Source organism: Oncorhynchus clarkii, chromosome 30 (assembly GCF_045791955.1).
Source record: "Oncorhynchus clarkii lewisi isolate Uvic-CL-2024 chromosome 30, UVic_Ocla_1.0, whole genome shotgun sequence".
NCBI classification, from domain to species: Eukaryota; Metazoa; Chordata; class Actinopteri; order Salmoniformes; family Salmonidae; genus Oncorhynchus; species Oncorhynchus clarkii.
In genome coordinates, this window is record NC_092176.1 from 4885950 (window position 1) to 4912840 (window position 26891).

A 26891-nucleotide genomic window follows, 5' to 3' on the forward strand; every position below is an offset into this window, starting at 1 on the left:
GGCTAGTGATACATGTATTACATAAGGATGCAGTCGATGATATAGAGTACAGTATATACGTATGCATATGAGATGAATAATGTAGGGTAAGTAACATTATATAAGGTAGCATTGTTTAAAGTGGCTAGTGATATATTTACATCATTTCCCATCTGTGTAAAACACAGACATAGCGTTTATCAATACACTATGAAAAAGAATGTAAAATGTTTGATACTTTGATAATCAGAACTCCTACAAAAGGACATATTAATTGTATTCTCAAGGAACTCTCCAAAATGGCATTTTCCTACATGATGTATCTACTAAAGAAAGAGCTAAGGAATGCAATACTGATTGGCTATTATCTTGGACATCTACCAACATCTAGAAAAGTCCAATGTTGTGTAATACACTATTACTACCAAATGTTTGTGTACACCTGCTCGTCAAACATCTCATTCCAAAATCATGGACATTAACATGAAGTTGGTCCCCCCCCCCCTTTTGCTGCTATAACAGCCTCCACTATTCTGGGAAGGCTTTCCACTAGATGTTGGGACTTCCTTCCATTCAGCCACAAGAGCATTAGTGAGGTCGGGAACTGATATTGGATGTTGGCCGATTAGGCCTGGCTTGCAGTCGGCGTTCCAATTCATCCCAAAGGTGTGTGATGGGTTTGAGGTCAGGGCTCTGTGCAGGCCAGTCAAGTTCTTCCACACCGACAAACCATTTTTGTATAGACCTCACTTTGTACCCAGGGGCATTGTCATGCTGAAAGAGAAAAGGGCCTTCCCCAAACTGTTGCCACAAAGTTCGAAGCACAGAATCATCTAAAATGGCATTGTATGCTGTAGCTTTAAGCTTTCCCTTCACTGGCGCTAAGGGGGCTAGCCAAACCATGAAAAACATCTCCAGACCATTATTCCTCCTCCACCAAATGTTACAGTTGGCACTATGCATTGGGGCTGGTAGCGTTGTCCTGGCTTCCGCCAAACCCAGATTTGTTCATTGGACTGCCAGATGGTGAAGCGTGATTCATCAATCCATAGCAGGCGTTTCTACTGCTCCAGAGTCCAATGTCGGCTAGCTTTACACCACTCTAGCTGACGCTTGGTGATATTAGGCTTGTGTGCAGCTGCTCGGCCATTGAAACCCATTTCATGACGCTCCCGATGAACAGTTCTTGTGCTGACGCTGCTTCCAGAGGCAGTTTGAAACTCGGCAGTGAGTGTTGCAACTGAGGACAGTTGTTTTTTTTATGCACTTTAGCACTCTGCGGTCCCATTCTGTGAGCTTGTCTGGCCTACCACTTTGTGGCTGAGAAGTTTCCACTTTACAATAACAGCACTAGCAGGGCAGACATTTGATGAACTGACTTGTTGGAATGACAGTGTTTGTCTATGGAGATTGCATGGTGTTGTGCTCAATTTTATATACCTGTCAGCAATAAGTGTCCACATACTTAATGTATGTGGTAAATGCCCTCAAGGTTATTTGAATGTTTACTTCAGCTCTTCATCCGACTTTATTAAACTGAACTTGTTGAGAATTATTGAATATTGTCTAATTGCAAAGGCAAACTGCAAAACTCTATAGTGCTTACCACATGTCCAAATGAATAGATAATAAAGTTATGTAATAACATGTGCCGCAATTTGCTTGTGTTCTTGTCTGTTTGTCTCTTGAATTCAAAATATGACAGTGCCAAATAGCATGAAATACCAAAAGCTAATCAAGCCACACTTCACACAAATATAGACAAATCTCAAGGGGGTCCAAGAAGCTGCTGGCTGACAATGTTTTACCCAGCTGATGTTCACGCCGAAGTGCCTCTCGCGGATCTCCAATGCCAGTCAGGCATATGGTGTATCTACATGTAAACCCTGCACAGTGATACAGCTTGAGGTTCTGTAAGTAGCAGTGTTTCCTTTGACTTTCTCACTTCATCACACTTTCTGCTGCTGGTGCCAACATCAAGGCATTGTGGTTTACCCCTGCCACTGAATGGGGGTGGAACCAAGGTCTGCTAGGATGACAGCTTTGACATTCCCAGCTACCCATTCATTACCAACATACAATCCCACTATAATCATATTCAGCCCAATAATACATTTGAAATATACAATCCTGATCACTTTTACTTGGATGAATCATCCCCTTTGTTTGAGTACAGCTAATGTCTGTAATAAGAAAATCACATCTCACATTGGATCGAATGATCCTAAACACTAGTAGTCAGCATTATTGATGAAATGGAAGGAGCCCCACATCTCATTCAATAGTTACTGCAGAGAGCTTACATGACAACCATTTCAACCCAGTCATCCAGGTTACTGATCCATCTCTCAGATCCCAGAGCTGACCACATCAAACACTCAGTGGTGTGATTGCTCCTGTCTCTACTATCTCATTACTGATGCCCTACTTCAGGCCCAAGGCAAGCCAGGAGAGCCTACTGCTGCTAGATTCATTAGAAACCTGGAGGTTCCTATCACTTCCCGAGACAAGATCGCCCTGATTCATTCTCGGGGCACAGTTAATAAGATTTATAAAACATGCCATTAAATTAAATGCACATCTGCATTGAATACGTGGTGATGAATGTGGGGCATGCAAATTCTGTATGGGGGCGTGGTGGATTAAGGAAAGGTGCAAGGCGATTAGGGTATAGCATTATATAAATATTTTTAGAACAGTGTCAGAGATCAAGAAAAAAAATGAATATTTAACAGTACATTGAGGCATTTCTGTGAAATTGTTCATTAAATGTGTTTATTTGCAGAGGCAGCAGCTACTCTTCCAGGGGTCCACAAAAAAAAGTAACAAAAGACTGATAGACAAGGACAGTCACACACATTTAAAAATACTTTGTGTGTGTCCCTGCCATTCCGTGAGTAGTTGTTTAAACTTTTTTTTAAATGTAATTTTGCTGTTTGCTTTAGTAATTGGAGATGGAAGGGAGTTCCATGTGATCATGGCTCTGTACAATACTGTGCGTTGCCGTGAATTCATTTGGTGGCATGTATTGTGGGGTATTGTCAAGGATTCCCCCGGTACTGCTGCTCATTCCGTGCACCAGTTCCGGGTATCTAAGTCACTGGCCTCTATGCATCACTGAACTGTCTCATTACGCACACCTGATTCCTATTCCCCTGATTAGTAATTGTATTTATTTGCCCTCTGTTCAACCTTTTCTTGTCGGTTAATGTTCCCATGTCCGTTGGTCTTGTGCTTTCGTGCTGCATGTATTGTGTACTCGTTCCATGTATTGTAATTACGGGTCTTGTCCAATGTATTTACTAGAGGTTTAACCTCGCTCTTTTGTTTTGGTTACATCCCTGTGTTTTTTTTTATATATACCTGTTTGTTTTGGGCTTCATCCCCGTTCCGACAGTTGAAGTCGGAACTTTACATACACCTTAGCCAAATACATTTAAACTAACAATTCTGACAAAACTGACATTTATTTCGTATATATATTATCTTAATTTTTTTAACCTCAGTTTCAACATACTATCCTGCAACCAGCTTCATCCAATGTGTTATGGATCTGATATTTTCTATACTTTAGAACCATAACCCCCTACTAGCTAATAGTCAGTTAGCCATTGCTAGCAGTCATCAGCTAACCTTAACCTGATCAACTCCTGCCAGTCTGCACAGGGTGATTCAACCCAGAGCATACCGGACTGCCTTTTCTCCACATCTCTGGTTTCCTACCGCAAGCTCTGAACCTTTTCACCTGGATCATCGTAGGTGCTGAGTGGCTACCCCCTGGCTAATGTCTCTGTCCCGAAGCAAGCACAAGTGAGCCTGGAACTAGCCTCGTGCTAGGCCCATCTCCTGGCTAGGTCCATCAGCCACTCCTTGGGCTATAATACATATTTTGCCAATTGGCCTGGACCCCGGCCCGCTAGCTGTCTGAATCGCCTTGTCTCCAGCTTGCCTCCCACTGGTCCCGATGATCACTCGGCTATGCATGCTTCTTCCTAATGTCAATGTCTTCTTGTCCATTGCTGTTTTGGTTAGTGATTGTCTTATTTCAATTTAGAGATTCCAGCCCTGCTCAATATGCTTTAGCTAGTCCGTTTGTTTCACCTCCCACACATGCAGTGACCTCACCTGGTCTAAATGATATGTCTAGAGACAAAACCTCTGTCATTGTCACTCAATGCCTAGGATTACCTCCACTGTATTCACATCCTACCATACCCTTGTCTGAACATTATGCCTTGAGTCTATTCTTCCGTGCCCAGAAACCTGTTCCTTTTTCTCTCTGTTCCGAATGCACTAGACGACCTGTTCTCAAAGCCTTTAGCCGTACCCTTATCCTACTGCCCCTCTGTTCCTCTGGTGATGTAGAGGTTCATCAAGGCCCTGCAGCGCAAAGCTCCACTCCCATTCCCCAGGCGCTCTCATTTGCGGACTTCTGTAACCGTAAAAGCCAGGTTTCATGCATGTTAACATTAGAAGCCTCCTCCCTAAGTTTGTTTTACTCACTGCTTTAGCACACTCTGCCAACACGGAAGTCCTAGCCGTGTCTGAATCCTGGATTAGGAAGGCAACCAAATCCTGACATTTCCATTCCTAAGTATAACATTTTCCGACAAGATAGAACTGCAGAAGGGGGTGGAGTTGCTATCTACTGTAGAGACAGCCTGCAGAGTTCTGTCATACTATCCAGGTCTATGCCCAAACAATTCGAGCTTCTAGTTCTAGAAATCCACCTTCCCAGAAACAAGTATCTCGCTGTTGCCGCTTGTTATATACCACCTTCTGCCCCCAGCTGTGCCCTGGACACCATATGTGAATTAATTGCCCCCATCTATCTTCAGAGTTCGCACTGTTAGGTGACCTAAACTGGGACATGCTTAACACCCCGGCCGTCCTAACAATCTCACACAAATGATCAATGAATTTACCAGGTACAGCCCTAAATCTGTAAACACGGACACCCTCATAGATGTCATCCTGACCAACCTGCCCTCTAAATACACCTGTCTTCAACCAGGATCTCAGCGATCACTGCCTTATTGCCTGCGTCCGTAACGGGTCTGCGATCAAACACGCCCTAAAACACTTCAGCGAGCATGCCTTTCTAATCAACCTGGCCAGAGTAACCTGGAAGGATATTGACCTCATTCTGTCAGTAGAAGATGCCTGGTTATTCTTTAAAAGTGATTTCCTCACCATCTTAAATAAGCATGCCCAATATTTTAAAAAAAATGGAACCAGGAACAGATTCACTACAAATCTGACAGCCCTTGACCAGCACAAAAACATCCTGTGGCGTACTGCATTAGCATCGAATAGCCCCTGAGATATGCAACTTTTCAGGGAAGTTAGGAACTAATATACACAGGCAGTTAGGAAAGCTAAGGCTAGCTTTTTCAAATGGAAATTTGCATCTTGTAGCACAAACTCCAAAAAGTTCCTGGACACTGCAAAGTCCATGGAGAATAAGAGCCCCTCCTCCCAGCTGCCCACTGCACTGAGGCTAGGAAACACTGTCACCAACAATAAATCCACGATAATTGAGAATTTCAATGAGCATTTTTCTACGGCTGGTCATGCTTTCCACTTGGCTACCCCTACCACGGTCAACAGTCCTGCACCACCCAAAGCAACTTGCCCAAACCTCCCCCATTTCCCCTTCACCCAAATCCAGATAGCTGATGTTCTGAAGGAGTTGCAAAACCTATTACTAGCGTGTTCAACCTCTCTTTCATATATCGTCTGAGATTCCCAAAGATTGGAAAGCTGCCGCGGTCATCCCCCTCTTCAAAGGGGGAGACACTCTAGACCCAAACTGTTATAGACCTACATCGATCCTGCCCTGCCTTTCAAAAGACTTTGAAAGCCAAGTTAACAAACAGATCACCAACCGTTTAGAATCCCACCATACCTTCTCAGCTATGCAATCTGGTTTCTGAGCTGGTCATGGATGCACCTCAGCCACGCTCAAGGTCTTAAATGATATCATAACCGCCATCAATAAAAGACAATACCGTGCAGACGTACTCATCGACCTGGCCAAGGCTTTTGACTCAGTTAATCACCACATGCATATCGGCAGACTCAACAGCCTTGGTTTCTCAAATGACTGCCTCACCTGGTTCACCAACTACCTTTCAGACAGAGTTCAGTGTGTCAAATCGGAGGGCCTGTTGTCTGGACCTCTGGCAGTCTCTATGGGGGTGCCACAGGGTTCAATTCTCGGACCAAATCTTTTCTCTGTATTCATCAATGATGTCGCTCTTGCTGCTGATGACTCTCTGATCCACCTCTACGCAGACGACACCATTCTGTATACTTCTGGCCCTTCTTTAGACACTGTTAATAACTAACCTACAGACAAGCTTCAATAACATACAACTCTCTTTCCGTGGCCTCCAACTGCTCTTAAATAAAAGTTAAACTAAATGCATGCTCTTCAACCGATAGATGCCCCCACCTGCCCGCCCATTCAGCATCACTAATCTGAGCGGTTCTGACTTTGAATATGTGGACAACTATAAATACCTAGGTGTCTGGTTACTGTAAACTCTCCTTCCAGACTCACATTAAGCATCTCCAATCCAAAATTAAATCGGCTTCCTATTTCACAACAAAGCCTCCTTCACTCATGCTGCCAAACATACCCTCGTAAAACTGACTATCCTACTCATCCTTGACTTCGGCAATGTCATTTACAAAATAGCCTGCAACACTCTACTCGGCAAATTGGATGCAGTCTATCACAGTGCAATCCGTCTTGTCACCAAAGCCCCATATACCACCCGCGACCTGTATGCTCTCGTTGGCTGGCCCTCACTTCAAATTCATGGCCAAACCCATTGGCTCCAGTTCATCTCAGTCTTTACTAGGTAAAGCCCCGCATTCTCAGCTCACTGGTCACCATAGCAGCACACACTCGTTACATGTGCTCCAGCAGGGATATTTCACTGGTCACCCACAAAGCCTATTCCTCCTTTGGTCGCCTTTCCTTCCAGTTCTCTGTTGCCAATGACTGGAACAAATTGCAAAAATCAATGAGGCTGGAGTCTTATATCTCACTCTCTAATTTTAAGCATCCGCTGTCAGAGCAGCTCACAGATCATTGCACCTGTACATAGCACATCCAACTACCTCATCCCCTTATTGTTTTTTCCCCTCCTTTGCACCCCAGTATCTCTACTTGCACATTCATCTCCTGCAAATCTATCACTCCAGTGTTTTATTTGCTAAATTGTAATTACTTCACCACTACGGCCAATTTATTGCCTTACCTCCCTAATCTTACCTCATTTGCACACACTGTATACAGATTTGTTTCTATTGTGTTATTGACTGTACGTTTGCTTATTCCATGTGTGTCTCTTTGCTTTATCTTGACCGGTCGCAGATGTAAATGAGAACTTGTTTTCAACTGGCCAACCTGGTTAAATAAAGGTGAAATAAAATAATCCTAGTAAAAATTCTGTCTTAGGTCAGTTAGGATCATCACTTTATTTTCAGCATGTGAAATGTCGGAATAATAGTACAGAGAATTTATTTATTTTAGCTTTTATTTATTTCATCACATTCCCAGTGGGTCAGAAGTGTACATGCAACCAAATACAAATTGAGTGTAATTGCCTTTAAATTGTTTAACTTGGGTCAAACGTTTCAGGTAGCCTTCCATAAGCTTCCCACAATACGTTGGGTGAACTTTGGCCAATTCCTCCTGACAGAGGGTGTAACTGAGTCAGGTTTGTAGGCCTCCTTGCTCGTACATGGGATTGAGGTCAGGGATTGAGGTCAGGGCTTTGTGATGGTCACTCCAAGACCTTGACTTTGTGGTCCTTAAGCCATTTTTCCACAAATGTTGACGTATGCTTGGGGTCATTGTCCTTTTGGAAGACCCATTTGCGACCAAGCTTCAACTTCCTGACTGATATCTTGATGTTGCTTCACTATATCCTCATCATTTCCCCTCATGACACCATCAATTTTGTGAAGTGCAGCAGTCCCTCCTGCAGCAAAACACCCCCACAAAATGATGCTGCCACCCCTGTGCATCAGTGGTGGGATGGTGTTCTTCGGCTTGCAAGCTTCCCCCTTTTTCCTCCAAACATAACGATGGTCATTATGGCCAAACAGTTCTATTTTTGTTTCATCAGACCAGAGGACATTTCTCCAAAAAGTAAGATCTTTGTCTCCATGTGCAGTTGATTTGCACTCTTCGCACCAATGACGGCTGTGTGGTCCCATGGTATTTATACTTGCGTACTATTGTTTGTACAGATGAACGTGGTACCTTCAGGCATTTGGAATTTGCTCCAACGGATGAACCAGAGGTCTACATTTTTTTCTGAGGCTGATTTCGCTTTGATTTTCCTATGATGTCAAGCAAAGAGGCACTGATTTTTAAGGTAGGCCTTGAAATACATCCACCGGTACACCTCCAAATGACTCAAATTATGTCAATTAACCTATCAGAAGCTTCCAAGCTGTTTAAAGGCACAGTCAACTTAGTGTATGTAAACTTCTGACCCACTGGAATTGTGAAACAGGGAAATAATCTGTCTGTAAACAATTGTTGGAAATATTACTTGTGTCATGCACATAGTAGATGTCCTAACCGACTTGCCAAAACTATAGTTTGTTATCAAGAAATGTGTGGAGTGGTTGAATAATTAATGACTCCAACCTAAGTGTATGTAATCTTCCGACTTCAACTTTATGTTTGGGTGTCTGAACTGAATATTATGCAGACAATCTAAAATTTCATGAGTGATACTTCTCATAAAAACTAGAAGAGAAGCAGTTCATCGCTCATCAACCCTCAACCAGGAAAGACTGGCATGCATGTTGTCTCTGTTAGTTCTATATGTGCAGTTAAGGGTGAAGGCGTGCTGCTCTTTTTGGAGCCAACAGTATCTTTGCTTTCTTTGGTGCACTTGACCATATCACCGGACAGTAATCAAGATGGGACAAGTCCAGAGCCTGAACAACTAATGCAGTTTATTTTTGTGTCAAATGAAGAACATGTTTTTTTACAACGGCAAATCCCCTCCCCAATCTTCAAAATAACTTTGACAAGATAACTTGACCATAATAATTGAATCTCCAATGTTTTACCTAGGAACTTAGCTTCCTCAACTGGCTCAATGGTCAACCCCTTTATACACAATTCCAGTTGGCGTTTGTCTTAGAATGTTTTGTACAAAATAAAATGCTTTAGTTTTAGATGTATTTAAGACCAGTTTATTAATAATCATCCCTTTTGATACTGACTGTAACTCCTTATTTAGAATTTCAGTGAGCTCACTAGCTTTGGATGCTGCATGTAGAGTGTGGAATCATCCAAATACATAGGCATTCGAGCTTTGTGTAAGACCAGTGGCAAATCATTTGTAAAAATAGAGAATAGTAATGTTCCAAGTAAACTGCCCTGAGGGACACCACACCGTATATATCTGATGTTAGAGAAGCTCCCATTGAAGAACACTCTCCAGGTGTTATTGGTTGACTCATTATTATTCTTTGCCTGATGATTTTAACAATGCATTTTGAATGAATAAAACATGTGTCCTAAAAAACTGACCAGTTTGAGATGACTAATTCCCAACATCCTGTGAAGTACAATTTTCAACAAGGACTGACAGGGAAATCCAGAGCAAAAACAGAGCTCTGAAGGCAGAAATAAATCACGATTCAGCTGTCAATGTGCGTGCTGGATAAGAGAATGTGTTTTGTGTCAAAGACAGTTGTCTCATTAGAAAAAAATGATTTAATGGTAAAGAAGAAAAGTTAATAGCAGATACCTCTTTCCTGTGTACGTCTTTTGATATTGGCACCAAATATGACTGACAATCTCGATTCTGTCTTATATAGCAACATTTGAAATTGTGTTTTTCACATTGGATAAAAGTAGAGACTCTGTATATCATAAGCTGCAGGAGGAACAACGGGAAAGTAATACTGCTTTGAAAGTAACCCCACTTTTGAGAAAATGGCCCTTGAATGTTTTGGTAAACTTAATGGAGAGGTCTTTGTCTACACCCACTCAGCATTGTTCACACCAGCTTAGCCTTAGCTATCTATTTAAGGATTCAAATATGAGACCATGTGCTAAACAGAGTGAGTAGTGTAGTAAACAACCAAAGATTTCAAGACTAAAATTGGTAAAAGTAGTAGCCTACTATAAGGAAAAACTCCAGGTAAAAATACACTTTCTAGTCCTTGACCTATATCCTAATCTGACTATGGTTCTTGTTCTATGACATGTTGTTCTTCACAAATCCATTTCTGGTAAGCACACATTACAGTGGGGCAAAAAAGTATCTAGTCAGCCACCAATTGTGCAAGTTCTCCCACTTAAAAAAATGAGAGGCGCCTGTAATTTTCATCATAGGTACACTTCAACTATGACAGGCAAAATGAGAAAAACACAACACAGACTTTCAACTCCCTCCAAAGATTTTCTATGGGGTTGAGATCTGGAGACTGGTTAGGCCACTCCAGGACCTTGAAATGCTTCTTACGAAGCCACTCCTTCGTTGCCCTGTCGGTGTGTTTGGGATAATTGTCATGCTGAAAGACGCAGCCACGTTTCATCTTCAATGCCCTTGCTGATGGAAGGAGGTTTTCACTCAAAATCTCACGATGCATGGCCCCATTCATTCTTTCTTTTACACGGATCAGTCGTCCTGCTCCCTTTGCAGAAAAACAGCCCCAAAGCATGATGTTTCCACCCCCATGCTTCACAGTAGGTATGGTGTTCTTTGGATGCAACTCAGCATTCTTTGTCCTACAAACACGACGAGTTGAGTTTTTACCAAAAAGTTATATTTTGGTTTCATCTGACCATATGACATTCTCCCAATCTTCGTCTGGATCATCCAAATGCTCTTTAGCAAACTTCAGACAGGCCTGGACATGTACTGGCTTAAGCAGGGGGACACGTCTGGCACTGCAGGATTTGAGTCCCTGGCGGCGTAGTGTGTTACTGATGGTAGGCTTTGTTACTTTGGTCCCAGCTCTCTGCAGGTCATTCACTAGGTCCCCCTGTGTGGTTCTGGGATTTTTTTTCTTGTGATCATTTTGACCCCACGGGGTGAGATCTTGCGTGGAGCCCCAGATCGAGGGAGATTTTCAGTGGTCTTGTATGTCTTCCATTTCCAATAATTGCTCCCAGAGTTGATTTCTTCAAACCAAACTGCTTACCTATTGCAGATTCAGTCTTCCCTGCCTGGTGCAGGTCTACAATTTTGTTTCTGGTGTACTTTGACAGCTCTTTGGTCTTGGCCATAGTGGAGTTTGGAGTGTGACTGTTTGAGGTTGTGGACAGGTGTCTTTTATACTGATAACAAGTTCAAACAGATGCCATTAATACAGTTAACAGGTGGAGGACAGAGGAGCCTCTTACAGAAGATGTAACAGGTCTGTGAGAGCCAGAAATCTTGCTTGTTTGTAGGTGACCAAATACTTATGTTTCACCATCATTTGCAAATAAATTCATTAAATCCTACAATGCGATTTTCTGGATTTTTTTTCTCATTTTATCTGTCATAGTTGAAGGGTACTTATGATGAAAATTACAGGCGCCTCTCATCTTTCAGTGGGAGAACTTGCACAATTGGTGGCTGACTAAATACTTTTTTGCCCCACTGTATATGAAATAAAATCTAAGTTTATTTGTAACATGCACAAGATACAGAAGGTGTAAACAGCACAGTGGAATGGTTATTTGCATAGTAGCAATATAGAAAGTGTCAATCCCAGTAGAGAGAGAAGAACATAATATACAGTATGTCAAAGAACAAGGTAGGCATACAATAAGGGGTAAAGTGGCTGAGCAGTAGAATAAAAAAAGGAATAGTAGCAGCAGTATATGGTGTGTGTGTGTTAGGATAGTCATGTGAATGTGCATAGAGGCCCTGCTGATAGTCCGGATGACTGGGAACTCGACCTCAGTGATGAACTGGTCCGTCTGCACCACGCATGAACAAGGGAATCCATATTCGTAGTGCCTGTTTCTGTCCTGCTTTTGACTTTGATGCAGGGCATGTGTGTGTGACAACACCAGGCTTCAAAGCATCGAAGCTGTAAAACTGTAGAATATTTTACAACCTTGTATAACATTAATTGACCTCACATGCTTAGATCATAAGAAATGCTTCAAACAATGCAATGAAAATAATACCGTGTCAGGTGTTCTTGCCAACCATAGCTTTCCACCAGCACCATACCATCCTCCAGTCCAAAAATGCTGTGGAATGTTAACCACTGTCAGAGTGCTGTCCTTCACCACACCAGCAATCTCTCCACAGATTCATGAAGGCAGCCTGACTACGAAAAATACATAAATAATGTGAGATCAATAATATGATATGGCATATATGATATGGCAACTGCACCACCCTCATCCTCACGGCTCTTCAGAGGGTGGTGCGGTCTGCACAATGCATCACCGGGGGCAAACTACTTGATTACACCTACAGCTCCCAGTGTCACAGGAAGGCCAAAAAGACAATCTAGGACAACAACCACCCGAGCCACTGCCTCTTCACACCGCTATCATCCAGAAGGCGAGGTCAGTACAGGTGCAACAAAGCTGGGACCGAAAGATAGAACCTGTTTTTCAATCTCAAGGCCATCAGACTGTTAAATAGCCATCACCAACTCAAAGAGGCTGCTGCCTACACTGAGACCCAATCACTGGACACTTTAATAAATGGATCACTAGTCACTTTAAACAATGCCACTTTAAAGAATGCCACGTTAATAAGGTTTACATATCTTACATTACTCATATCACATGTACAGTTTATACTGTATTTTATACCATCTACTGCACCTTGCCTATGCCGCTCGGCCATCGCTCATCCATATACTTATATGTACTTATTCTCATTCACCCGTTTAGGTTTGTGTGTATTAGGTAGTTGTTAGATTACTATGTAATAGATCGTTGTTGGGGAATTGTTAGATTTACTGCACTGTTGGAACTAGAAGCACAAGCATTTCGCTACTCTCGCATTAACATCTGCTAACCATGTGTATGTGACCAAGAAAATTGGATTTGATCAATGTTGCAGATGTGCCATATAGACCCCATCACGCTGCCTGCCACCTCAGCAGTCATGACCACAGTAAAATTCCACGTGACAGTTAAGTCACGGTAATCTCCTTTTATGCACTCTGGACATGCTTTGGTAGTACCCAACTTGATAACAACCATCAGCATATTAGAGCTTATGCATACACATAGGCCTATGAGCCCAAGCTCAAATAACATACCTGAATAAAAACGTACTATTGTGCTGTTGTACAAAACATAGCCTACCGCATATTACGCATGGTGAAACACATACGACTGACGGTTGTGATACATGTTGAGGGTGGGCACCCTGAGCAAAGAGGCTGTTACTCTGTGGAGGGAGTTTGAGGAACATGTATTACGTTTACACCGGATAATGGAACACTGACAACCAACAGACAAATTCCACCCAAAGTCCACCTGACATTATTTTGTCAGTCAGATCGCCTACACAAGAGGAATACATATATCTACAATATCTAAATGTCAGTTGCAGGCAATATTTTTGTGTTTTTTTTTTTATGACTTCAATTGCTTGTGAATGTTGGATCTGGGGGTGTTGGGAAACAGGAGTGATTTGAAGAAGCTTCTGAAACATTGATACAAACCTTTCAATGCCATACTAGCTTTTTAATTGTGTCTCACTTGTAGGCCTATGGTACGTCAACCTAAAAATGCACATTTTGATTAAAATCTCAGAGGGGTTCAAGGGAATACGATTTCATTAAAGAAGCAGCTGAACCCCACATCATGATCCATGGATTACCTGCTGGGCTGGCCAGCAGCCTAGGGCCAACAGCTATGGTGGGGATGCCCAGTGTGTACTCACAACTCTCCCTGATTAACCCTGGCATCCTGCCAGCTTAGATCACCAAGGTCCTGCTTGCAAGGGAGCCAAGGTGAACAACTCAAATGTACTCTACTACAGTATTGCATGGCTGCTCAAGTCCTGCATACGTGGGCTGCCTTGGCGATTGGAGTTGACAACGAAATGGTAGCAAGGGTGCTGAAGATACAGTGTCATCAACATTTAGCCTTCAACTGTAACTGTGAAGAAGTTCTGCCAAACATATTGTGCCGTGATAAAATAAATGTTAGCTCAGTCCCCTGATATAGTAGAAGTCCTTGTGCAGTTACAAAACAGGTTGATTGTACAGTAAGTCAGCTTGCACTATGACCAACACGTTAAAACACACACACACACACACATACTGAAAATGTTTTCAGAATAAAAACATTTCAAATGAACAAGAAATGTATTGGTTCATGTTATTTTAATATACCATGCAAACTAAAGGGGGAAAATGTTCTGCTTTTCAATGGTTAACTTTTTTCCAGACTAGGTATTACGACTCCTCCACTAAGGAACATAACAATGTTATTTGAAAAAGAACAACTAGAATTATTGTTAGGTGTTTTCCAATATATTCTACACTGGATGCAAATGCGAAATTTAACCGAAACGGAGAAATATAGAAAAGAAACCCAGGTGGCAAAGCCCACCTGTCTGATGTGATTTACAGTCTCTCTCTCTCTCTCTCTCGCTCTCTCTCGACATACACTCACGCATCACATGCACACACTCTCGCTCTCTCTCTCAACAGGCCACATCCCTGTGCAAGATGAGATTTAATGCTCCATTCCACTTTCACATTCTTCCAACATACATGTGCACTGCAGTGTTAGACATATGGTCTACATGGAAAACCTTTACAATAAAAAAACAACATGACCTTTGACAACCATCAGATTCTACAATGAACCATCTAAATCATCGGAGAGGAGGAGTGAGAGAATGGCAACGCACCAAAGGGAGAGCAGGTGCCTTGGAAGCAGCAGGGAAACGTACTAAAGGGGAATAACCGGAGAGAACAAAAATCACTGTACTGATGCAAGAGACGGTAACCCTTGCCCTGCCTCCAGAGAAGAAGGGACGAGCAGGCTTCCACTAACCATCAGTTTGTACCCTCCTTAACCTCTCCTCCTCTCGTGTTGATGTTTTTAAGGTTGGAGAGAGGGACTGCAACGCAACACATACCAGTTGGCAGGGACCTTCCACACATCCTGTGCTTTGTATTTGAGCTGCTCTCTGTCTGAGCCAACACACCAAGGGTAATCTAAAACAGCTGGACTGGAGATATTTCACTTAACTAAATCGCACCTTCATTCTCACTCAACATTTTTCTGGGATAATCTGCTACCCCCTCAAAAAAACAAATAATAAATCACATTTGGCTATTGCCTTGTCTGAGCTCCTCTTACCGACACACACACTTGCTGACATACTCATACGCAATAGTATTATTCCAATAGGTGTGATCATTATTGATAAAACCAAAAATACAAGTGTTTACATATAGAGAGAAGGCTAATAGTCTTTATTAGGCTATATCAGAGCGTGGGATGACTGAAGCTTTTGGATATTCAGTTATACAGTAGCTTCGTGAGCAAAACACAGGAGGAACAATTCTTGGAATAATTATTATTTTAGCGATGACATTTCTAGGTTACCTCTCAAAGCTTCAGAGTTAAAAAACAGTTGGTATTCACAAACACACATACACACACATTGACAAACACACTTGTACTGTACACACACACAAATGAACAGTTATATCCCTGCACCACACACACACACACACACACGCTCTGGCACATCAAATTAAATAAAAGTTAACAGTGCATGGTGATGTCTGAGAATGGGATGAAATGCACAGGGATGAAATGCACAGACAAATCCTGGGATATTGCCTGTGTCTAATGCACTTAACATAACTAACAACATCACACTGGGAGTGTTGGCTAAGGTACAGAGAGGGAGAGAGCGAGAGGATATAGGGAGAAGGACAGAGAGAAAGAGGGAGGGAGAGAGCGAAAGGCAGAGACGAGCAGAGGGGATATAGGAAGAGGGGGGAAAAGAAGGTATGGCGGGAGAGATGGAGGGGTGGGAATAGAGGGAGTGATGGAGGGGTGGGAATAGAGGGAGAGAGAGGGGGTAGGGATATAGACATATGCTGAGAAGTAGAGTAGAGGGAATGGTGCAGCAGCAGAGTAAGAAGTCTGCGACATCCGTGTCATCCAAAATATTTTGCCAACACTAAAGAAGAGGATGGCAGAGCTCAAGAGTTCCTCTGTGGAGATGGGAGATTCTTCCAGAAGGACAATCATTTCTGCAGCACCGAACCAATCAGGCCTTAATTCTAGAGTGGTCAGATGGAAGCCACTCCTCGGTAAAAGGCAGATGACAACCCACTTGGAGTTTGCCAAAAGGGACCTAAAGGACTCTCAGACCATGATCAACAAGATAATCTGGTCTAATGAAACCAATATTGAACTCTTTTGCCTGAATGCTAAACATCATGTCTGCAGGAAACCTGGCACCATCCCTAAGGTGAAGCATGGTGGTGGCAGCATCATGCTGTGGGGATGTTTTTCAATGCCAGGGACTGAGAGACTAGTCAGGATCGAGGGAAAGATGAACGGAGCAAAGAACAGAGAGATCCTTGATGAAAACCTGCTCCGGAGTGCTCAGGACATCAGACTGGAGTGAAGGTTCACCTTCCAACAGGACAACAATCCTAAGCATACAGCAAAGACAACGCAGGAGCAGCTTCAGAACAAGTCTCTGAATGTCCTTGAGTGGCCCAGCCAGAGCCGGGACTTGAACCCAACCAAACATCTCTGGAGAGATCTGAAAATAGCTGTGCAGCAATGCTCCCCATCCAACCTGACAGAGCTTGAGTAGATCTGCAGAGAAGAATGGGAGAAACTCCCTAAATACAGGTGTGTCAAGCTTGTAGCTTATACCCAAGAAAACTCAATGTTGTAATCGCTGCCAAAGGTGTCTCAACAAAGTACTTAGTAAAGGGTCTGAATACTTATCTAAACGTGATATTTCATTTATTTATTTTTTTCACATATGTAAACATTAGAAAAATATATGTTTTTTCTTTGTCATTATGCGGTATTTATGTGGGGGAAAAACGATTTAATCCATTTTGGAATAAGCCTGTAATGTGAAAAAAATAAAGGGGTCTGAAAACTTTCCGAATGCACTGTATTTATGCTGCAGGAGAACAAAGGTGCAAAAAGTCCATGATTTGGAGTGCACACCTCAAGAATTAAAAGCTCCCCCTGTCTCCTGGGGTATGTCGGAGGAAAGACCTTAAACCACCTCCACCGGGGGCAAACTACCTGCCCTCCAGGACACCTACAGCACCCGATGTAACAAGATGGCCAAAAAGATCATCAATGACATCAACCACCCGAGCCACGGCCTATTCACCCCGGTATCATCCAGAAGGCGAGGTCAGTACAGATGCATCAAAGCTGGGACCGACAGACTGAAAAACAGCTTCTATCTCAAGGCCAACAGACTGTTGAATAGCCATCACTAGCTGGCTTCCACCCGGTTACCAAACCCTGCACCTTAGAGGCTGCTGCCCTTAATACATCGACTTGGAATAACTAGCCACTTTATTAATGGAACACTAGTCACTTTAATAATGTTTGAATAATGTTTACATGCTGCTTTACTCATCTCATATGTATATACTGTATTCTATTCTACTGTATTTTAGTCAATGTCACTCCGATATTGCTCAATCTAATATTTATAGATTTCTTGATTCCATTAAGACTTGTGTGTATTGTTGTGAATTGTTAGACACGACTGCACTGTTGGAGCTAGGAACACAAGCATTTCGCTACACCCGCAATGACATGTGTGAAAGATGTGTGTGTGACCAATCAAATTTGATATGATTTGAGGAAAACTCCTTCACCAAATCTGTGATAAAACGTAGATAATATTGTGACCGGAACAATACAAATAAAATAAAGCATGACACTAATAGACCTTAAAGGGCCAAAAACAAAAAGCATCTGGCTCTGGTTTGTTGTGAACAGATAAAAGATAAATCACATCCAAAGCTCTCTGCGTCATCCCTCTGTTCAATTCCTGGATCCATAATCCCCTCACAATGCCTGTCCAACTTTAATCTCACAAACAGTCTCAACGAATCTGTTTTATTCTAAATCTCTAACTCGCTGGAAATCTTAGGAAACCTATTGGCCTCTGATTTGGTCTTGGTATTGTGGTCGCGTAACATTCTCTTATCGAGAAACATGATTTAAGTGATATTTAACTACCCTTTGAGACACATGAATGGAAACAGTTAACACCTTATACCACTTACTTAGTTTGCAGGGAAGTGCAAAGTATTGTCATCATTGTGTTGCCCTGTTGTTAGAGAGTTCTGAAGGATTACCAGGTAACATGACAATAACGAGCTTACTTATAGGCCTGAAGATCCCAAAGCATCAATAAGCATAATGCTGGTACAGAAACACTTGGAAAGGCTAGTCAAAATGTAGATATTTGTGGATCATTGCCAGCCGATGCTACTGTATTTGACCCGCCATTTCAAAACCTTACCAAGGACAATAGCATCCAGATGACTTGATGACCCCTTGACACATATAGAAATTATTTTAGCAGTTGAGTCATCATATCTTCTTAATCCAAGCCACGGGTCTCATGAAAATATAAGTGCAGGCTGGTTTGTTGAGGGTGGCAGAGAGTGTAAAATCACGACACGTAATCCATGAGTGGCCGTGTTACTTTTTTAATACTTACCCTTACCTTAAAGGGTAACTACATTTAAAAAAATTAAATAAATGGTTTTTAAGGTATCCTGATGTTGTTTAATAACTTATTATGGCTGGGGGCAGTATTGAGTAGCTTGGATCAATAAGTTGCCCAGAGTAAACTGCCTGTTACTCAGTCCCAGTTACTAAAATATATGCATGTTATTAGTATATTTGGATAGAAAACACACTGACATTTCTAAAACTGTTTGAATGATGTCTGTGAGTATAACAGATCTCATATGGCAGGGAAAAACCGGAGAAAAAATCCAACCAGGAAGTGGGAAATCTGAGGTTGGTGGTTTTTCAACTCATTCCTTATTGAAGATACAGTGGGATATTGGTCATGTTGCACTTCCTAAGGTTTCCACTAGATGTCAACAGTCTTTAGAAACTTGTTTGAGGCTTCTACTGTAAAGGAGGGGCTCATAAGGGCTCTTTGAGTCAGTGGTCTGGCAGAGTGCCACAAGCTCGTGACACTCGTGACGCTCGTTCATGTGAGAGTTAGCTGGCGTTCCATTTCTTTTCTAAAGAAAAAAGGAATTCTCCGGTTGGAACATTATTGAAGATTTATGTTAAAAATATCCTAAAGATTGATTCTATACATCGTTTGACATGTTTCTACGGACTGTAACGGAACTTTTTGACATTATGTCTGCTCCAAGTGAACGCGTTTTGTAAGTTTGGATTTGTTTACAAAATGCGCTAACAAAAGTAGCTATTTGGACATAAATGATGGACATTATCGAACAAAACATTCATTGTGAACCTGGGATTCCTGGGAGTGCATTCTGATGAAGATCATCAAAGGTAAGTGAATATTTATAATGTTATTTCTGACTTCTGTTGACTGCACAATATGGCGGATATCTTTTTGGCTTGTTTGGTCTCTGAGCGCCGTACTCCGATTTATTGCATGGTTTGCTTTTTCCGTAAAGATTTTTTGATATCTGACACAGCTGTTGCATTAAGGAGAAGTGTATCTAAAGTTCCATGCATAACACTTGTATTTTCATCAACATTTATTATGAGAATTTCTGTAAATTGATGTGGCTGTCTGCAAAATCACCGGATGTTTTTAGAACTACTGAACATAACGCGCCAATGTATACTGAGATTGTTTGATATAAATATGAACTTTATTGAACAAAACATACATGTATTGTGTAACATGAAGTCCTATGAGTGTCATCTGATGAAGATCTATCTTCAAAGGTTAGTGATTCATTCTATCTCTATTTCTGAATTTTGTGACTCCTCTCTTTGGCTGGAAAAATGGCTGTGTTTTTCTGTGACTTGGCTCTGACCTAACATAAGCGTTTGTGGTGATTTCGCCGTAAAGCCTATTTGAACTCAGACACTAAGGTGGGATTAACAAGAAGTGTATCTTTAAAATGGTGTGAAATACTTGTATGTTTGAGGAATTTTTATTAAATTTTAATTCTGTTGTTTTGAAATTGGCACCCTGCACTTTCACTGGCTGTTGTCATATCGATCCCGTTAGCGGAATCTCAGCCCTAAGAAGTTTAAGCATTTTTGTGGCCTTAGAACATCCAATGTAGTTGTTTTTCAATAATAAAAAAGTGTGATTTTGAGAGCGGATATCTGAAAAAACTGGGAACATTTCGAAACCTGGAAAAACACAACCAAGAAAATTGAATTTGGCAGAAAAATTAAATTACGCAAAAATGTATTATGCAAAGATTAATTCCTGTTTCGCCCCAGTGTCTATGTTGCATTTCTGTATGAAAATGCCATTTACAGCGATAGTGAAGGTCAGTGAGGTAGATTGCAAGTCTGTGTTATTGAAAGTGACCTAAACATAAGTTATAAACTTTCAACAGGGAATGGTGTACATATGTAATGGGCTTTCAGATAGATTGTTAGCATCTGCATTAATTTAAGCCTCACATGGTTTACTAATATGCAATTGCTTGTTAAACGGAAACCAAATATATTGTTTCTTTCATTGTGAGGGCAGATTTTTCATATTTCCTTTGAGGCAATCAGTTTCAATTGACTTCAAAATGTCTAATTCAATGCTAACCAAGGACAATTCAAGAATTGAAATGATATTTTAGTATTCACAGACACTGCATATATAAAATATACAGTATAATGCTCTGTCTGTTGTTCTTAAGAAATACCACAGACCATATTGTACAAATATCAGTCATTTATTTTTATACTGATTTGAGGTTTTGGATATCCTAATGCAATTATGGTCAAGTGAGTACAATTTTCCTGTAAGTCTGCTCTAAAAGACATCTCCGGGGTTGTCAGACTAGTGCACTAGCCACATCGCTATGACAGGTCACATACAGTATTACCCAGGTATGGTTGGTAATTTTCTGGGACATCTAAGGGAATTACACATAATGCTCGTTGCTTGATGAAGCTTCATAATCATGTTATGACAAATCAACCACATAGCTTTTCAGAATTAAAGTTACACAAAGCTAACATCTCCTGCCCTCCAATCTCGATTCAAGCACCCCATGAACCGAAGACAATGCGCTAGGTTAAATCAACAGCCATCGCCAATATCACACAATCTCATGACTCAGAAATAATTTCGAATCCACAGGACTGATGGGTAAATTGAAGGGTTCTTGAGTTGTATAATGATTTATTCGCAGAATGACAAAGATACCACTGACATTTGATCAAATATATTTACCCTTCCGCTCTTTCTCTCGCACACACACAAACACACAACAGACACCTACACTACATTACCAAAAGTTAGGGCTCCATGCAGTCCAGTCAATTTCTTCCACAACGATCTTGAAAAATAATTTCTGGATGGACCTTTCTTAGTGCACAGGGGCATTGCCATGCTGAAGGAAAGGGCCTTACCCAAACTGTTGCCACAAAGTTGGAAGCACAGAATCATCTAGAATGTCATAGTATGCTGTAGTGTTAAGATTTCCCTTCACTGGAACTAAGGGGCCTAGTGGTGTTTGATGCCATTCCACTCACTAATTTACAGTGGGCTTAATGCTGTGTGATGCTTCAACTCACTGTCCTCATTATATTCTTCAGCAGTGGCGGTTCTAGCTTGTATGGCTCCCGGGGCGAACACCCCCTTCAGCCCCCCCCCCCCCCCAAAACACCATTCTGCACTGTCACGGATCTGTTACGGAACTTTCATTACTCACACCTGTCCCCTATTCCCACTGATTGTATTTGTATATATGTACCCTTTGGTTTCCATTGGGCGGTCAATTATTGTTACAATGTCTGTTGGTGCGTGTGAGTACCTGTGCTGTGAGTTTTGTCTTTCGTGCTATTGAGGATTGCGCAGATGATTACGGGTCTCGTACCGTGTGTTATTTATTTAAGGTACTTTTCGCTCTTTTGTTTTGGGTTTCTACCCTGTGTTTTATTACGTGTTTGTTTGGTCTTTGTCCCCGTGCCTTTACACAGCACGCCGCAATTTGGGTATAATAAAAAAAACTATTTCGCATTCCTGCACCTGTCTCCCGTATCATTGATGCCAACGTGACATGCACTAACGGTATTTTTATTCAGATATTTGGAACAACGCAAATAAATATTCATAACATTTAAAACTATATACATATAAAAATATATACAAAAATAAGACTCATAAATATCAAAAAGTAGTATCAAAGACAAATAGAAACAAATTTGTTGATTTGGCACTCGAGCATCAATACATTACCCATCCCCCAACATTGTCAACCAAGAGTCAAAAGTAACCCAATTCACCTTGGTGGTGTGCACACTGGTTTTATATTATTCTCAATGATTTCACACAAACCAGAAAAAAATGCAACAATATGTGAAACTTTATATTCACAGTATAAGAATGAGTTGTGGTTTATTTGGACGTAGTGTGACTGATTTTACTAATTGCATTGGTACTGTACAAAGTTAGTGGTGTGCTATTTGATAGATTCCCCCTCTCCCCCTACCTCGTACTTCTGAGTGGGAGACCTTCCCAGGCAGTAGCCTGCCTAGTTCACAAACTAGAATCAGGGCACCCACTCCGACAAGGTTAATTGACCCACAGTCCCACACGGTGACGTGCAAATGAGCGATAGAAAACCGATCGTGCAAATATCACCATTATGAATTTGTGCGGTGACCCGTGCCGCCGCCGCCGGCATGAATCCGCCCTGGGCGGCTGCACATGTCGCCTATACCTGCTCTTCAGTAACAGTTGAACATATCAAAGGAGGGTAATTGGCAGGTCAATCAAGTAAAAATGACTCAGTGTAAAACATTATGCAATATGAAATATTTTATGGTCACCATAATTGCACAGGATAACAGTTGATTTCTATATCATAATCTCTCAATGTTGATTAGTCATTTGAATTCTACAAACTGCAGTCAATTAACATTAGCCTAATCAGAGACGGAAGAGAAGGAGAGACACCCCACTGGCTGTTATTTTTTTCTGTATTTGTTTATGGTTCAATGAAAGTCAATGAACTAAGTAGACCAGACCAAATCAATCACATGTATTTATAAAGGCCTTCTCACATCAGCCGATGTCACAAAGTGCTATACAGAAACCCAGCCTAAACCCCAAACAGCAAGCAATGTAGATGTGGAAGAAAGGGAAAAACTCCCTAGAAAGGCAGGAACCTAGGAAGAAACCTAGAGAGGCACCAGGCTCTGAGGGCTGCCCAGTCCTCTTGTGGTTGTGCCGGGTGGAGATTATAACAGTACATGGCCAAGATGTTCAAACGTTCATAGATGACCAGCATGGTCAAATAATAATAATAATCACAGTTGTTGTAGAGGCTGCAACAGGTCAGCACCTCAGGAGTAAATGTCAGTCGAAAAGTAGCACGTCCGGCATAGCCACAGGCAGAACAGTTGAAATTGGAGCAGCAGCACGACCCAGCCACTATTGCATTGGTGTCTATGGGAGACACACCCAGTTTGGTAGACCGGAACTGGCCTTTTTTATGGTAAATGGCTTGAGTGAACTATCTTCATGTATCCACAATCTTTGGCCTAATCCCCTCTCAGCAGAGTTTAACATGCAACAGTCCTATTGGTAGCCTGTTCAATGGAATCCCAGGCGGAATTGCCTCGAGATGTTTTATGATGTCATGGGTAATATGGGTTCCGCATTGCAACTAATGTAATAATGGGAAGAAGAAGCAAAGGTTTGTCATTCTCTGACATTGATGAGCAAGATTAAATCTCCTTCCATCCTTCTTTGTTTAATTAATATCTTCCACATTTTAATCTGCTCGAGACATTTGTCATTTTCTGGCTTCTGTCGCCTTAATTATATGTAGGAACGCAACGCATAAAATGATGCTACAGAGTTTAGTCTTAAACAAAAGGATTAGGCTTTGGGAACGACATATGTGCACTATGAACATATCGTTAGTGTACTTCTATTTAATTAAACACGAGTTTAATAGTTTCCGCTTAAATGATATAGAGCAAATATATTCGCCAATCTTTAAACTTTCGAGAGAATCCACATGTTAAATAATTTTACTCCACTGGATTAAATTCGAATGTGGCTCTGGCATATCCTACTGTATCCATCAACTGCGCTCGTATAGGCTACGGAGTCGTCTTGTAGTTGCACTTGATATAAGGCGACTAAAAAGAACATCTGAAGTCCTGTTATTAGTTAGACATTTAGAAAAAGAACAGCTGAAGTCCTGTTATTAGTTAGAAATGTAGGTCCCAGCCACCCCAGTAGACTAACATGGAGAGTAATGTCATATAGACAGAATTTGAGCGCATTAGCCTATAGTTGACACAGTATTTCAATTGGGAAGGCTAGTGTGCTTACTCGTTAAAATCGGTATTATCATCTCCATAAAATGCCACACACTACTGGCAAATCCCAAAATAACTCAGTTAACACTCACTGTATATGTCTACTGTGTTTCCCATTTGCATAACATGACAAGCAGCGCGTATTTAAAGTATTTTGTCACCTTCCGTATTAAAATATGACATATTGATAGGAAGTAAAATGTTTATTATCCCCTCAGATAATCTGCTTTAGCTGATGTCATTTGATTTACAGCAAACCATCCAGTCTTAAACCTTTGCCTACTTCCTCTCGACTATCCTCCTCCATAACCAGTAATTGCTCTCCTCTACTCACCTTTCACAAAATGTGGGACAGAAGCGCTCAAGCAGAGGACGATGGATACGAGTAACGGTCTCATCCTCTTTCAAACAGCAGGTTTCACTTCCAATGTGGGGAAATCAAGAAGATGAATAACTTTTCACGAGCAGTATGGCTAGTCTCTGAGTGGTATCAGCCTAGTGGTTTTATACCTCCTCGATTGGTGGTGGTAAGTCCTCTTATTTTCCGGAGAGTCGCAGACGCACTACCTGGAATGCCGAGTGTTGAAACAAGTGAGTGTCAGGGCTTCGCTGCCTGCCTTCACGTCTTACCGCAGTGGTGCGCGATGCGCTGTGATAGACGAGAGATTGTGCGTGCGTGCTGGTCCCGGGGAGACGGTTTCACTGAGAGTGCGCGTGAGTGTCAGGCAGTGTGTGTCCGAATGTGTGTGTACAAACCCTGGCGGTTGAGGAGCGCGCAGTCGGCTACACGGTCTTTCACAGTTATCCAACTGGGGCGCTGTCTCACTGATAAAGACAAACCCCTGCTCCTCCCCACACGTGCTGATACTGCCAATACAAAACACCGTCAAATTCAAAAGGGTGCAGACCTACATTTTATCAGCCACTCTTCTCCCCGTTCTCTATTCTTCCACCGGACCTCTGGGAAGGTGGGCTATGCGCACTCATGAAAACCAGGTCCCTGAGTTTAGCTGCTCCCAGCTCCAATTTGTAAACTCAAACAAATGCTGGGTTAAAAACAACCCAATTTGGGTTATTTGATGACCCCGAACTGGATAAACATTGGACAGATCACATGCTGGGTTATTTTGACCCTGCCAGTTGGGTTGCACGAATAACCCAATATTGGATTACCCAAACATGGGTTAATTTAACCATTAGTTGTTGTCCTCTGCTCCCAGGCTAAGGCACTGCATCTCAGTGCTAGAGGCGTCATTACAGACCCTGGTTTGATTCCAGGCTGCATCACAACCGGCCGTGATTTGGAGTCCCACAGGGTGGCACAAAATTGACCCAGCGTCTTCCGGGTTAGGGTTTGGTCGTGGTAGGCGTCATTGTAAATAAGAATTTGTTTGTTCTGACTTGACATTATTATTTACAAAACCACTAAATGTGTTTTTTTTACATATCCCAACATTAGGACAAGCATACAGCTCTACAAAGGCAAAACGTAACGTAAGTAAGTCGTTTTTTGAAACTAAAATATAGACAGATAGCAGTTTCTGATACCATGATATATTCTGATGATCTGGCGAGTTCTTGTCAGGAAACTAGATTAACCAGATAATATATAGTGCATTTGGAAAGTGTTCAGACCCCTTCACTTATTCCACATTTTGTTATTTTACAGCCTTATACTAAAACGTATTAAATCAATTTTTCAGTCTACACACAATACCCCATAATGACAATGCAAAACCAGGTTATTATTTTTTTTTGCAAATGTATAAAAAAATTATAATGAAAAATCACATTTCTTCCATTAACGAATGATGGTGGCCACAGTGTTTTGGGGGACCTTCAATGGTGCAGAAATGTTTTGGAATCCTTCCCCAGATCTGTGCCTTGACACAATCCTGTCTCTGAGCTCTACGACAATTCCTTCGACCTCATGGCTTAGTTTTTGCTCTGACATGTGTAACAGTTTAGCTTCCGTCCCTCTCCTCACCCTGAACTAGGGACCCTCTGCACACATCAACAACTGACACCCACAAATCATCGTTACCCATCTCGTCACAAAAGCCACGGCCCTGGCAGAGAAAAGGGAACGACAACTTCAAGGTATCAGAGCGAGTGGCGTCACCGGTTGAAACGCTATTAGCGTGCACCCCGCAAACTAGCTAGCCATTTCACATCAGTTACACATGCACTGTCGACTGTGTAACCTTGTATTGACAGGTGTATGCCTTTCCAAATCGTTTCCATTTAATTGAATTTACCACATGTGGACTCCAATCAAGTTGTAGAAACATCTCAATGATGATCAATGGAAACAGGATGCACCAGAGCTCAATTTCGAGTCTCAAAGCAAAGGGTCTGACTGCTTACGTAAACAAGGTATTTCTGTTTGTTATTTTTAATAAATGTGAAA

At 41.7% G+C, this 26891-nt stretch overlaps 1 protein-coding gene across 3 annotated transcripts in view; it reads right to left on the bottom strand.

Annotated features, from left to right (window-relative positions):
- The window catches only part of LOC139389851 (EGF-like repeat and discoidin I-like domain-containing protein 3), a 259123-nt gene extending 233806 nt beyond the window's left edge, over window positions 1-25317 (bottom strand). The window contains exon 1 of one of the 3 annotated variants that reach the window (XM_071136827.1): window positions 24816-25284. In XM_071136827.1, the coding sequence (XP_070992928.1) occupies window positions 24816-24879 (64 nt within the window). In that variant the 5' untranslated portion in view covers window positions 24880-25284. Of the gene's footprint in view, window positions 1-24815 lie in introns of all 3 variants that reach the window. The other 2 variants (XM_071136829.1, XM_071136828.1) reach the window with 2 other exon arrangements.
- Window positions 25318-26891: the final 1574 nt, after the last annotated feature.